We start from the raw sequence: 15,383 nt of genomic DNA on the forward strand, positions 1-15,383 counted from the left end.
ATGCATTGCCTCTTTGCCAAAACCTGGGCATACTGGGGAAGCCTCCTTCTGCCTAAATGGGCAGGCTCAGGTTGTTCCTCCTCCAAGTCCCTCTGTGCCTGTGATGGCCTTGACAATGATGGGGAGCTGTGTGGCCTTGCCCCATGCTGTTCCTGCTGCAGCTGTTTCCACAGGATCATATTGTGTAGCATGGCACATACAATGAACATTTGTGTACATGTAGCTGGACAGTACTGCAAGGATCCACTGGATATGTCCAGGCAGCAGAACCATGACTTGAGCATCCCAAACACACACTCTGTTATGATTCTGGTGTGTGCCTGTGCCTCATTATGGAGTTCTTGTTCGAGTGTGTGTACATTTCTGATGGGTGTCATCAGCCATGGCTCCAGTGCATAACCAGCATCCCCCACTAGGTGGCCACATGGGATGTCCCCACTGGCAAAAGTCTGGTACAGCTGTGTCATATGCCAGATGTGGGAGTCATGATAGCTTCCAGGGCTGCCAGCACACACATTCAAGATAATGCCCTGGGCATCACACATGACCTGGCAGTTGATGGAGGGTAAGCCCTTGCAGTTTATGTAGACCCTACCCCGCTCACCGGGTGGTGCAGTGATGTCTATGTGCATGCAGTCTATAGCACCCACTACCTCAGGGTATTTTGCTATTTGGTGGAAGAGACGCATATTGCTGGTCAATGCCTCACGGGTGTTGAGGAAATATATGTGCTCACCGGCATGTGCTGACATGGCATCCAGGAACTGGTGGAGTACCCTGGATGCTGATGCCTGTGAGACCCCCATGATATCCTCAGTTGGCCTTTGGAAGGTACCTGTGGCTAGTATTCTTAACCCTACACATACCATGGTATCCACTGTGATGGGTTCCCCTCTGTTGGTTCTGTGTGTGAAGTGTGGTCGGCACAGCTTAACAATTTGCTGTAGAATGTCCCTGATCACCCTGTAGCGCTCCACTATCTCAGCTCATGTAGCACCTGGTAGGTTACACTAGGTCTGTACACTCTTCTCCTCCTCCTCACTGTGGGTTGGTCATCAGCACTCATATCCTCACCACCCTCAGTCTCTTCCACATATTGATGTATGAGAGCAACAGCAGCCCCTAAATAGTTTTGTCAGGTAAAATTTCCACATCTGTGTACACCGGTGGTGTAGAGTTTGTGGGAAAAACCCGAGTGAAAGGTGTTTGCATAGTTTATAGTAGTGTGTTGGGCTGGGCTGCTGCCTGTGTAATTGGCTGATTATGATACATTTCACCTGACAGCTATGCTCGTTCTCCTTGATTGCCTTCCTACTGCTGTATTGCCGTCTCATTTAAGCCCCAAGGCACTCCACATATACACAGTGCTCAGATGTGAACAGAGCTGGTATGTCCTGTGTTTTTTTTTGTTTGTTTGTTTAACACACCTGTTTAGGCAATGTAAACATTGCTAGGCAAACTCATACACATCCCCTTCCTTAGCTGTGCTTAGCTAAGGGCAAACACGGGCCACAGATCTTCAATAAGCTTACAGCATGCAAGACACTCCCCCTTATGAGGTCATGTACCTCTTATACCATGGTGTTGCTGCACCTACACTGTTGGGTGCAAGCTAACACTGAGAGGAATTCTATGATTCAGTATCAGTCCCCTCATTTGCATAAAACAGAATGCTAATTTATAGTTACCACACTCACACTGAGCCTTCCCCCTTAGCAACCACTATTCCCTGGTATTGTTGTCTTATGCATGCCATTGACTATCATGGCAAAATGCTGATTTGGGTTTAAAAGCTTATTTCCAACTTTTTTTCATATTTTCTGGCTGATCCCGTTTGGGCATCACTGCCCTATGCTTAAACAACCTAAATCGGCCAAAAAAATAAGTTATTTTTTATAATTTTGCAACTATTTCCCATGCCAAAGGCCATATATTTGGCCATTGGCATGCCTACTACATTGAATACATGCTTTCTTTGGAGCTGACATGCTTTCATTTTGTAATTTGCAGAAATGTATTCAGTTAGTAACTGAATACATTTCTGCAGGTTACACTATTCCTGCACAGACATCTGCCTGCTTCCTGGATCACTAATTCGCCTCATTAGCATGTTTTTCACCAGCAAATGGGGTAATTAGCATATAGCAGTGGTCTCCATGCAGGAATAGTGTGGGAGCGCTCGTGCACATCCTGGGAGCTTGTTCCTGAAACGCACATCAGTCATATTGCCTGTAGCAGCTCTTGCACTATTCCTGCACTCCGTGCAAAGCTTGCTGAATCCCAGGGTGTGTTATTGTCTCTGTCATTGCCTTGTTGTTAATCTGTTAATCATGATTAGGGAGCCCCACTGAAGGCATGTGGCTGACAAGTGTTTTGACCAGTTTGTTTACCTGATTAACAAATGTTATAATTGGATAGATGATGGATAGATAGCTAGATAGCTAGATAGCTAGATAGACAGATAAGTAGATAGATAGATAGATAGATAGATAGATAGACAGACAGACAGACAGATAGATAGATAGATAGATAGATAGATAGATAGATAGATAGATAGATAGATAGATAGATAGATAGATAGATAGATAGATAGATGGATAGGCTAATATTTTGGCAAGATCATTTGGATAACTATTAATCAGGAAAATCACCCAATAGAAAGCTACAGCCTATAGATCCTTTCTAGGTTTCAAATGAGTGGGGCATGAAGAAATAAGCGATAAAGGATCATGCATCTAAACATGGCCCTTTCTTGGGTGCTAAAGCATCAGTTAAAGAAGACATCTATCTTCGCAGATGGGGAAATCCAAAATCTCTGCCTCATCATTTAATAAGTTAGCTAAGTCTGGGTGGGCCTCATTATCACTAAAATCTAGCCCATCCCCAAGGTGTTTCCTCAACTCCTACCTCAGAGAAGTGAAAGGACAGAATATTGGTCTCACGTGTGGAATGAATGAGTCTGTACAGCAGCCAGGGGTAGATCAGGACTCAATGGTCAGAGTACGACTAGGTAAAATAAACAGGTAAAAAGATGACCATACGAACAGTTTAACAGCACCCTTGTCCTGTTCTTCACATCTTCCAATGAGATCTTGTAGAAACTTCATTATGTGACTGAATCGTTTGGGAAACTACTTTCATCTAGCTTCACTCACTAGGACTGACTATGACCTATAAACCAACAAAACCAATCACATTTTACAGTCAGCTGATCAGGTCTTGCCCTTTTTGTTGTTCCCTGTCCTGTGAGACATGCACACATCACATAAAGAGTCTTGAGATATATCTCACATTGTACTCTTTCAGAAAATCCCCCATGATGATGTGAAGATCACATCACTAGAATGAATGTTCTCACAGAGGTCAGTGCTAGCAGATACAAAGTAACAAAAACTTTGTCAGACAACACATATCACTCAAATATTATTTTTTTCAACTTCCAAAACAAATTCTATACTCACAGTTCAGCCATGCCCACAGCTTCAGCTTCTCATGGAGGTGAGAAGAAATGCTACAAGATTACGCTAGGAATTTAATTCAGCCTCTCTACACTAAATTGTACAGCTGGCAGATACCTGGCTTTCTACGCCTAAAATAGAGGGAGCCCAGAAGAGGAAAAAAGAAAGAGAACACTGAGTATGGGCTCCAAAAATTAAACATCTACATTTTTGTGGGTTCTTTATAAACAATTTAGTCACACTAGGTTCCTTCAGTCAAATATGATAATAACAGAGTACATTTTCAGGTCAACACAATGACAGTGACAATAACTGGGTAGCATTTTACTATTTATATGTTCCCTCTTCAGACTTTCAATTCACATTCACCCTTTAGATGTGAAGGGGAACTGACTTGTCCAAGGCATTGCATTGGTATTGTTGAATGCTCATATATAACACTGGAGTGTTACATTCCCAGGTAAGCATGCAGCCTGAAACCCCCATAACTCTAGTTCAGGTGATCAGACTAAAGCACAGACAATACAGTTTAGTCTGCAATCAGGTGATATTAGTACCTAACTTACTCTTATCATCTCCTTCAGCACACAGCAAAAGGCAGTGCACACCATGTATTGAATAACGCCATCATTGTAAATGCACTTCTGACCGCAAGCATTAATAACATTTGTGCACGTTTATCAATCAATATCTCCATTTATCTACACATTGATTGTTTAGTTCACCTAGTAGGAACTGCTGTAGATGTTTGATGTGTGACAAAATGGTCTAACTTTGAAATGAAAATATGCAATTGCATTCAAGTCAAAAGAAACAATATAAAATGCATGTTGCTTTAGTGATATTCTCACCTCCACTCATCCACAAATGCTTGGGCATTTTCCAGGACAGTAATCCCATCAGCACCATGGAAATCATTGACTGGGTCTTCATCAAAAGAACCACACAGTCCCTGAGTATTTCTGTAGTCTGAGCTGGGTGCCCTAAGTGACAAGCTCATTCCCCATTCACTGACATCTGCACGGACAAATGCTCCAGAAGAAAATGATATCTGAAAAAAAAAACAGCAGGTAATATTGTTAATAATCTTACAGAACAAGCATTCATGTTTGGTACCACTGTCATATAAGAATGAACACACACACACACACATATATATATATATATATATATGTATGTATATATGCACACGTATAGATATACATACAGAAAGATAGTATATATATTTATCTCACCTTTGCTGACTTGGGATTTATAGCTGGAAAGCATAAAATGTCAGTATGCCACTAAGTAAGCTCCAACCACAGACAATGCACAACTGGTTAAAAATAAATACATACATCTGGGATATAGATATGGATTATATGAGAAACAGAAATCTAGCTAAACTAATGCAGTTCATATCCAGTTACTAAGAAGTAATGCAAACATCTGCTACACAGATATGTTACTGAAGTTTATAGTACAGCTCAAAGACTGAAAATGTTGCATCAAAACAGACATTATTCAAGACCTCAATAGCAGATATGCTGGAAAAGAGCTGTGACTAAATTATAGTTTGTGTTCGTCAAGGTGGAAACCATAAGACCCACTGATGGACATCCACATGTGAGAAGCCACTAAGTTAAGGAAATAAGTCAGTTATGTAATCCTGTGAAGGTGGTGTCTCTCTTTTTAACTAACAGGTACTGACAGACAAGGAAAGCAGCTATGGCAGTTGTTGAAGTGAAGGCCCAGATGTGAGAGTCATTTGGAAAGATCATACACTGTGATGTTTGCACTGCATTATACAGGTTCTGGCAAACAATCTAATCTCTGTGGAGCAGATAAAGGTGCAGGAAAAGGACATTGACTAGAATGTTATCAACAAGGATGGAAACACTCTCATTGAAACTTAGAACACTGTTAGGAGAAAACATTCTGAATAGAGATAAGATGGTGTCCTTGGATGAGGCAATGCCATAATCAAGTACTTGAACTGGGTGTATATCTAAATTTATGGTCACTGTAGTTTTCAATCAGGTGAAAAGGTTGTGAGAATGCATCATATTTGGATGGAAATGTTGAAGATGCTTGATATTTTTGGGACATCTTATACTTCTTTTAAATGTTTCATTAACAATAGGAACAAAAATTCTGAAATGGCAAACTGGGATGTTGGGCCTCCTTTTTAAAAAGGAGGACAAGAGAGTGTGCTGAGGTTACAGAGATATCACGCTTCTCATAATTCTTGGAAAAGCCTTTTCCATGGTGTTAGAAAAAGGGCATAAATGATTGATCCAGTTGCAGTAGAGCAATACTGCCTCGGTTGAAGGCATGGAATAGAGGTTTAACTCATTGTCTTTGCAAAGATACTGAGAGCCATGGTAGTTTGTGGGCACAGTTTACATGTATTCAGTGGACTTGGGGATGGTATATTACTAGGTCAAGGTGACCAACAGTCCCAGTTTTTCCAGGACAGTCCCAGTTTGGAAGTCTCTGTCCCGGAATCCCAAACATTGTCTTTGGGACAAAGAAATGTCCCAGTTTAGACCGCTCAGTCTGAATGGTGACTTGGCTTCCCAGGGTGGCCAGTCCCTCTGCTTTCCCATCCTAAGCAGCTTTGGAAAATTTGTGATTTTTCAGGGATGCCATTAGGTACGGGGTAAGGTCGGATACCTTCGCCCTAGCAGGAGCCTTCCAGGCCCTGCAGCCATCAGTCAGTCACTCCCTCAAGGACGTCCATCATGGAGGGTTCTGCTTGACCCCACTCACCCAGGCAGGAGCTCTACAGGCCCTACACCCATCTGCCTGGTGCTCCCATACTGATTTCTGTCAGGCCAAACCCCTTTGACCTGGCCAAGAGACCTTCCCCAGCTGCGGCCCCCATGTCAGGGGACTCTGCCGGCTGTATGTCTCCTGCAGGCTGCCAAATCATGCTGGATCGCTCATGCCCTTGGACTCTCTCAGGGGAGCTGCTCCAGAACTCCCCTTGGCCACTGAAAGGCAGATCCGCTCTCATGAAGGCTTCAAAGTCCCCCTGTTTTCCCATCCAGAGCAGCTCTGGGGACTTTGAAATTTTTCAAGGATGCTGTCGGTTATGGAGTGAAGTTGGATGCCTTTTCCCTCAGCAGGAGCTCTCCAGGTCCCTCTGCCATCCACCCTGCTGCTTCCTCAAGGACTTCCATCATGGAGAGCTCTGCCTGAACCAATCACCCAGGCAGGAGCTCTCCAGGCCTCTCCACTGTCCCGCCAGTTGCTCCCTTAAGGACTTCCATCATGGGGGGGCTGTGCCTGACCTCACTCACCAGGCAGGAGCTCTCCAGGCTCCCCTGCTGTCTGCCCTAGTGATCCCTTAAGGAATTCCATTGTGGGGAGCTCTCTCTGACCCCCCTCACCCAGGCAGGAGCTCACCCAGCCCTGCCACTATCTGCCTCTCTCCCACTTCCAGACTTCCGTCAGGGGGGCATGGTCCATACCCCCTCAACCTGGCGAGAGCTGTCCTGTACCAATCACTTTCCACCTCTCTTTCTCTCCCTTCCAGACTTCCATCGGGAATGACCCCCTCTGGGGTTCCACTTCTATCCAGGAGAGAGAGCTCTTTTCCAGTGTTACATATCTCCTAACTGCTGCCAAATCAAGCAGTGTTATGCGTGCTCTTGGAGCCTCTCAGGAGATCTTTCCAGCCTCATGGAACACTGCTGGCCCATGAAGCCTCAGACAGTCCCTCATCCAGACTTCCGTGACACTGGTTCTCCACTTTGCCTTGCACCTAGAGCTTTCTAACTCCAGCGGAGATGGCCCTGGGTACCCCCATATCTGCACTTTTTGTGGCACACCTAAGTCTCTCACCCCCACAGTGCCAGGCACTGATGAATGTGCATCGATTCAAGCCTCTTGGCATGTGGCCTTTTGGCTCTTGGGTGGTGCTATTCACAGAGTGGCATCCCCACAGTGCCTGGTAAAGGACGGGAAGCCAACCTGCCTGCCCTGGTGCGAGATGACATGGCTGCCCTATTTCCACTCCCATGGAGACTGGGAGAATGGGCTTGCAGACCTGGCTTCCCGGGACAACCCTCAAATGTCCCAGTTTAGGTCCTGTAACAAAATGGTCACCTAATACTAGGTACCCTGGAATGTCTTCTTAGAGGTGATAGAAAATTACATGATACTAGAATGGCAGCAAATTGCCTTTCACTCTGTACATTCAGAGTAAGAATTGTGGTCATGACTCAGCATTAATTTAGATAGATTCAGTGTCAGGGTATTTCTCTGCAAAGGGTGTAGCTTTACTTTGTTTCTTTTAAGGGAAATTAAGTTAAATCCTCACTTTGGTGAAGACTACTCAGCCTGAGGAAACGAGCATTGAATCATAGTTGTTTTCAGATTATATTTCCCTCTTGCCCTCAAGTGACAATGATCTCTAGGAAACACTGAATCAAAGGTTTTGTTTTTTAATCATTTTTTTTACAAAAATTCATATACTTATGAGCCCTTTATGCCATCATTTCTGGAGTACAGTGGTCCCTATCATTTCCTGCATAGCAATTCACAGCAATGCAGTCCATCCAACCCCTGTTTAAGAAGGTATGCCAGGGCTCAGTGAGCCATTTCCTCCTTTGAGTGTTGACAAGGAATGACTTTATGGAGCTGAATACTCTTCTGTTTGATTCCTTGAAATACACCTTCTACCAAGTCACTTTGACAGACCAAGGAATACAGAGAGGCCCTTCAGCCTCCACAACAGGTTATTATACACAGGGGCTCACTAAAACCTTGCCTATTAAGTGTGGAAAAATCACTCTGCCTTCCTTGATAATCTCCCAAGTTCTATTCTGTAATCCTGAATCAGGGTCTCCTATGATTTGATCATCTGATGCCCTGTCCCCGGAACACTAGGCATCAGATTGCTGAGAATGAAATATATGAAATTAAAAGTGACACCTCCAAATAAGAGGTCATGGTTCTGACAAAGGAAAAAAAAAGCCTCACTTTTTGCACATAAGAAGGGAGCAGATATCCAAAGTGGAAGAGTTTAATTATTTTTGCAGCTTGTAATCAAGTGAGAATAGAAGGGTTCAGGAGATCGACCAGTACAATGATGCAGTGATGAGATCGACCAGTACAATGATGCAGTGATGGCAGTGATGGCAGTATTGCAGGCAGTGTATCAGGTTACCATGGTAACATGAAAGCTGAATGAAAGGAAGAGGTTCTCAGTTTGCTATTCTACAACCCCACCTTTGCCATTGGTCTTGAACTATCGTTATTAGCCAGACTAACAATGTTACTGATACAAATGGAGGAAATAATGCTCCTTTACAGGGTTATTGGACTCACTCTCTGTAAACGATTGAGGACATTGTCAGTCTGAGAGGATCCTTGAAGTACAGCCACTACCCCCTTCAGACTGAAAGGAGTGAGTTCAGATGATTGGGAATTCTACTTACTCTGCTCACTGAGATCTCCCTCAAGAGATCTACCAGGCAAAATACCCTGTGAAGGCCCAGAGGTAGGGTCAAAACATGCAAGAAAACTTTAGTTCTCAGATCATCTGGAAATACCTGTGAATCGTACATCATGAGGTGGGAACTGTTGCTGGGAATAGTGAAGTCTTGTCTGTCCTTCTCTACTTGCTAACCCCCCCACCATGACAAATCCAAAGAGAAATGGATGGAGGGATGTAAAGATAAAAGGATGGATGGATATTATTCAAATAAAATGCAAATGATGACAGTTCAGAATGACTGGAACCAAGGATTTTTTGTCATAAAGACTGTTTAAAGGCTTATAGCTTAAAATACATCATCCAATCATACAATATTATATTACAAGAAGAAAAATAGTAACACATTTGGATTGAACAGATATATAACTAATTAACATACCATTTTCTATCAGAACTGTGTGAAACCAAAATACTGGTATGATGCCATCTGATTTTTATAGAGATGATGTTCAAGTTAAAATTCCATATTTGTATTAGATTACACATGAATCATTATGTCAGTTGTAGTACTAAAAAGACATGCATTGACTGCCTCAGATAGAAACAAGTGGAATTCTGATTTGATTTGTGTGCTTGACCAAAAGTACAGTACTCTTAATAATGCAGCACTATGTGATGTGCTGGTTGTTTTGGGTGCAGTGCTGAATGATGCTCACAGGGATGTTCGTGAAATCCAGTTAACCTTTACCAACTTCCATTGGAATTAATAATAATAATAATAATAATAATAATAATAATAATAATAATAATAATAATATAATAATAATACTTCAAAGGCTACTTGAGAGATCAATGTCAGTCAGTAAAATGGCACTCCACACTCTCTTCCTACCTCCCAGTTACCACTGGCGTTCCACAGGGCTCCATCATTGACCACCTCCTGTTTAGTATTCTCACCAGTCCAGTCCATACATTCACCCAACATGCTTCACCAATACAATATGCAGATGACTCCACATTTATATGTTCATCTGACAAGCTATCAACATCTCAAGCAAATCACTCTTTCAAAGCTACTGAAAAACGGCCTTGTAACTCACAATCATGCACAACCCCCAAAAAACAAACTATTAATTTTCTTCCCCAAATCACTCTCTTACAAAAAAACTAACTTCAAAATACTCTTTACAACTACCATAAACTCTCAGTTAACTGGAAGTCAAGCAACCAGAAAAAAATCAAAGAAATACAGTACAGTATGAACAATTCAGTTTTTCATGTGTTGCACTTTGTCCCCCCCCCACCCCCCGCAGAAAAATATGTTACATTTTTAGAGTTTTAAAAAGGAAGATACAAATAAATTCCCTCTTTCCCCAACCTGAGAACAAGTCAAACCAAACAAATCAAATCACAGAAATGTCAACACTCGCTCCATACTCACTCAGTCAGTTTGCATCAGATTACACATTCTCTCTCCGATCTCACACACACACACACACACACACACACACACACACACACACACACACACACACACACACACACACACACACACACACAGTCGCTTCTGCTTTCATACATGCATTCTCTTTCTCTCTCTCTATTCATTCAATTCCAATCCACTCCGCACGCCACTAAAAACCCTTCCATGTGCCATGCTTTGTAGGGGAAATATAAGTTTAAAATATTATTCCAGACAGGATTTAAATGACTGTATTTCAATATTAAAATCAAATCAGTGCTGTGTTTATATTATGCTATGGTGTAGTATAGGGTACAATAAATGTCAGGTCTATTTTTAATAGTAACTCTCAAGCAACCATAAACCACACTTATCCAGCATTTACAAATCTCCATTGCTGCCGGTTAAGTGAGTTCAACAAGACATTGAGAGTGTACTGTAATACTATTATCAAAGTCATCTCTCACACCAAAGCACTAGGAATGATAGTGGATGACAACCTTAAATTTGACCTATGTATACAAAAAAAAAAAACAAAAAATACCCCACCAAAATCTAGTCATACTCTACAGAGCCAAAAACACCCTCACTACTACAACTAGACACACATTAGCCTCTGCCTTCCTCCTTCTCTTCAATTTTCTACAGCACTCCTATCCTCACGAACCTCCAAGCTTCTCTAAAAGCAAAAGTTGAATACGATTATAATAAAGTTGTTAAATTTGCAGCAAAACCCTTATTTATTTATTTATTTTTTAATTTGATGCTTTAGTATGATTATTTTATTTAAATTGTTATTTAGATGCACCGGAGGTTGTCATAAAAGTAATTTAATTATGCTATACAATGACAATAAAGTGTTGGAACTTTAACTTGAACACAAACTATTGAACCCTTCATTGCATGGCATTAATAAGCTTCAAACGGCTAGAGCTACCCCACTAGTTAACATACATATAACTAATTTCCACTTAATAAATCATAGATTACCTCCTTTTACCTGTCCTGCACTAAATACACCTCTACACAACTACGATTCAATGACGAAAAACCTCTAAGTGTGCATAAACCAACCAAGTCCATCAGATTCAGGTTATACTCCTACTCTGTATCTAAATCATGCAACTCTTTACCAGAAACCAATCCACCACTAGGAGACCTAGGTAGCTGGCTAGGATTTTTTTTTGGGGGGGGGGGTCCGCTGGCTGGGAGGCTTCCACAGCACTTAATATTAATTAAACAATGACAATAATAATATAAAAATTACATTTCTTCTTTAAGAATGTACTGTCCATGTTACATCTATGATCTGTGTGCATGTGTCTTTAGGAATGTGATGAAACACATTGCATGGAATTTGATTTCTGAAAAGAGAAGCCTTCTGCTTCACTGTTACCATAAACTGGAAATGAGCACTGGCGATGAACTGCTCCTCTGTGGAACCAGAAACATGCTGTGTAGTGTTCCTTCTGCTTTATTGCTGCCATGATCTGATCCAGAGATGAGCGTCTTCTGCAAGATGAACTGTGAGCAGGCAGAGGTAGGTAGATAGGTGTGACTGTGTGCATGTAATGCCCTAGTTAGGTATGGCAGATCAGTTAATTAGCATGCTTGGGCTCAAACCCTATACCTTGGCCTTAATACTCTATACCCATTGTCATTAGAGTACAGCACTCCTGAGTGTGTCGTCCTTTGGATGAGATGTTAAACCAAGGCCCCATTTGTCTGCATTAATGTTTACATCCACCTAAGCTATCAAAAAGAGTTGGGGGAAGTTCCCCAAAACCTTGGCCAAATACCATCAAGGCTTTCCTCTGAAAACCTGATACTAGCCAAGTGGGACTAACTGGTTAACAAAGATATTTAAATATATATCTCTACCTTTAGTTCAAAAGTAAATAAAACAGTAGGCACATTGACAGCTTTCAGCAGTATTCATGGTAACTGAGGGGAGAGAGACAAGTAATGGGACACTAGCATGACTGCGGCTTGGAGGATGGCTTCATCAGTTCCCCCTGCCTCGGGCTCCACTTGACCATGATCCACCTCTGCTCTATACCCATATCAATTAGGTTAACACCTTCCCTCCAGTCATTCAAAGTTACATTAAAAACTTTCTAATACATGACTGTATTTCTGCTCTACACCAGGCTAACATAACCACTGTTATAATAGAAAGCCCCTTCTCTTAACTACAGTATACCTTAATCTCACTCACACTTCCTTCTACTCACCTCTCTACCTAGCTAGCTACACTCAGTCTTCCATTATCACTCACCCCTTCAGTCATTCCCCTTACTCTAATTTTATACTTTAATTCCTCTTCCTCTCATTCATGCATAGTACCCTCTCCTGTATCTCTTCTCTTTTCACTCTTCCCATATTCCCACCTTTATAACTCTTTCACTCTGCGGTGGTGGTGCTGCAGTAGCATTGTCGCCTCACAGTAAGACGTTGTCCTGTTCGATTCTCAGCTAGAGTGTCTTCTGTGTGGAGACATGCATGAATGGGCGTACCTTCGCTGAAGGTTGTGCATCAGGGCTGGCAACTCGGCATGTAAAAATCTACTGCCAATCATTAGCGGACCGGAGTTCCACTGTGGCGACCCCTAAACGGGAAAAGCCGAAAGACACAACAGCAACTCTCTGTCTTGACTTCCCTCTTTTCTCTTATAACTTTATTTCTTCCTGTCAAATGTAACTTTATTTATTATCCTAGTATATTGTACAACTACTGTGCAACTGTGCATATCAAAATATTCCTGTGTTATGTATGCTTTATTCCTACACAATGTTTAAACTGAATTATCACCCAGTTACTGTACATACCAAAGTTGTGTTTCTACATTATACTGTTGATTTCTTAGCCAATGCTAAATTGCACTGATCTCTACCTATTTATTCTTATTTCTTAGCCAATGTTAAAGTGAACTGTTATCTACTCACGTATGTTTCTCTGATATCACTATTGCTTACGGTTTGGAACTTTCCCCCATACCTCCACTAAAAATGTGCAGCAACGCACATGTACTTTTGTGGTAAACAAATATCAAATAAACATAACTAAATAACTAACTTACTAAACAAATAATAATTATAGGTGTGCTGTTCCTATGCAAAATGAGTCCTTAAACTGAATACAGTACAAATATTCCATATTTTTACCTATCTTTTGTATATTTCTGTATCTGCAGATGAACACCATACGGCCGAAGCACAAACAGCCGGGCATACTTCCGCGAAAGTGCTTTTTACTGAAAAAGCACTTTTGCGGAAGTATGCCTGCAGCTAGAGGGAATCATGGGGGAATGCCTGTTGTGGAAATTGTACTACAGTGCGGATAAAGGAATATTCCCTTTTCCTCACTGTAGTGCGATCTCGGAGTGAGAATATTAAAGTAGGGGGGGTGGAGAGGTACACATTATTTATTTTTTAACGCACTTTAACGAAAGCGCTTTTTCGGTGAAAGCGCTTTTGTTAAAGTGTGTTTGGTGATTGTGGATTCGGACTATTGAACTTTCATTCAATAGTCCTACATCCATCTATATATATATATATATATATATATATATATATATATATATATATATATATATATATATATATATATATATATATATATGTATATCTATGTGTATATATATATATATATATATATATATATATATATATATATACCCCTTATACGAGGTCTACTACACGTGCTCGCAAGCCTTAGCTTTAATAGCTTGCCACACACCTGTTCACTGCCACTTGTTTGAAAAATTACGTGCTCAAACTGCCATTAACCTGATCTCCCATTTCTATGTACCACTCCCAAAAATCTGACTCTATACAGTAACCTTCCCTGCCAGCCCTGTTACACTTGCCTTGCTTGAACTTACATAATGTCTTTAGGTAAGGTGCAATGACATCTTGTTGAACTCACATAATATCTTTAGATAAGGTCTGACAATGTCTTGTTAAACTCACATAATGTCTTAAGGTAAGGTGCAATGACATCTTGTTGAACTCACATAATGTCTTCAGGTAAGGTGTGATTATGTCTTGAACTCACATAATGTCTTCATATAAGGTGTGACAACATCTTGTTGAACTCACATAATGTCTTTTGGTAAGGTGCGACAATGTCTTGTTGAACTCTCATAATCTCTTTAGGTAAGGTGTGATGATGTCTTGTTGAACTCACATAATGTCTTCAGGTAAGGTGTGACGACATCTTGTTGAACTCACATAATGTCTTCAAGTAAGGTGTGACGATGTCTTGTTGAACTCACATAATGTCTTCAGGTAAGGTGCGATGACGTCTTGAACTCACATAATGTCTTTAGGTAAGGTGCGACGACGTCTTGTTGAACTCACATAATGCCTTCAGGTAAGTTGCGACAATGTCTTGTTGAACTCACATAATGTCTTCAGGTAAGGTGGGACGATGTCTTGTTGAACTCACATAATGTCTTTAGGTAAGGTGTGACAACATCTTGTTGAATTCACATAATGTCTTTAGGTAAGGTGCAATGACATCTTGTTGAACTCACATAATGTCTTCAGGTAAGGTGCAACGATGTCTTGAACTCACATAATATGTTTAGGTAAGGTGTCACAACATCTTGTTGAACTCACATAATGTTTTTAGGTAAGGTGCAACAATGTCTTGCTGAACTCACATGTCTTTAGGTAAGGTGTGACAACATCTTGTTGAATTCACATAATGTCTTTAGGTAAGGTGTGATGACGTCTTGTTGAACTCACATAATATCTTCAGGTAAGGTGTGATGACGTCTTGTTGAACTCACACAATGTCTTCGGGTAAGGTGTGATGACGTCTTGTTGAACTCACATAGTTTTTTCAGGTAAGGTGCGATGATGTCTTGAACTTACATAATGTCTTCAGGTAAGGTGCAACAGTGTCTTGAACTCACATAATGTCTTCAGGTAAGGTGTGATAACATCTAGTTGAATCCACATAATGTCTTTAGGTAAGGTGCGATGTCTTGTTGAACTCACATACTGTCTTTAGATAAGGTGCAATGACG

The 15,383-nt window shown here is 41.2% G+C and overlaps 1 protein-coding gene across 1 annotated transcript in view; it reads right to left on the reverse strand.

Annotated features, from left to right (window-relative positions):
• VWDE (von Willebrand factor D and EGF domains) overlaps window positions 1–15,383 on the reverse strand; it is a 740,920-nt gene that overhangs the window by 499,125 nt on the left and 226,412 nt on the right. The window contains exon 9 of the mRNA XM_044066200.1: window positions 4,310–4,509. Within this exon, the coding sequence (XP_043922135.1) occupies window positions 4,310–4,509 (200 nt within the window). The remainder of the gene's footprint in view (window positions 1–4,309; window positions 4,510–15,383) is intronic.

Source organism: Protopterus annectens, chromosome 3.part1, assembly GCF_019279795.1.
Source record: "Protopterus annectens isolate FY-2018-M chromosome 3.part1, PAN1.0, whole genome shotgun sequence".
In the NCBI taxonomy this organism is placed as follows: domain Eukaryota; kingdom Metazoa; phylum Chordata; order Ceratodontiformes; family Protopteridae; genus Protopterus; species Protopterus annectens.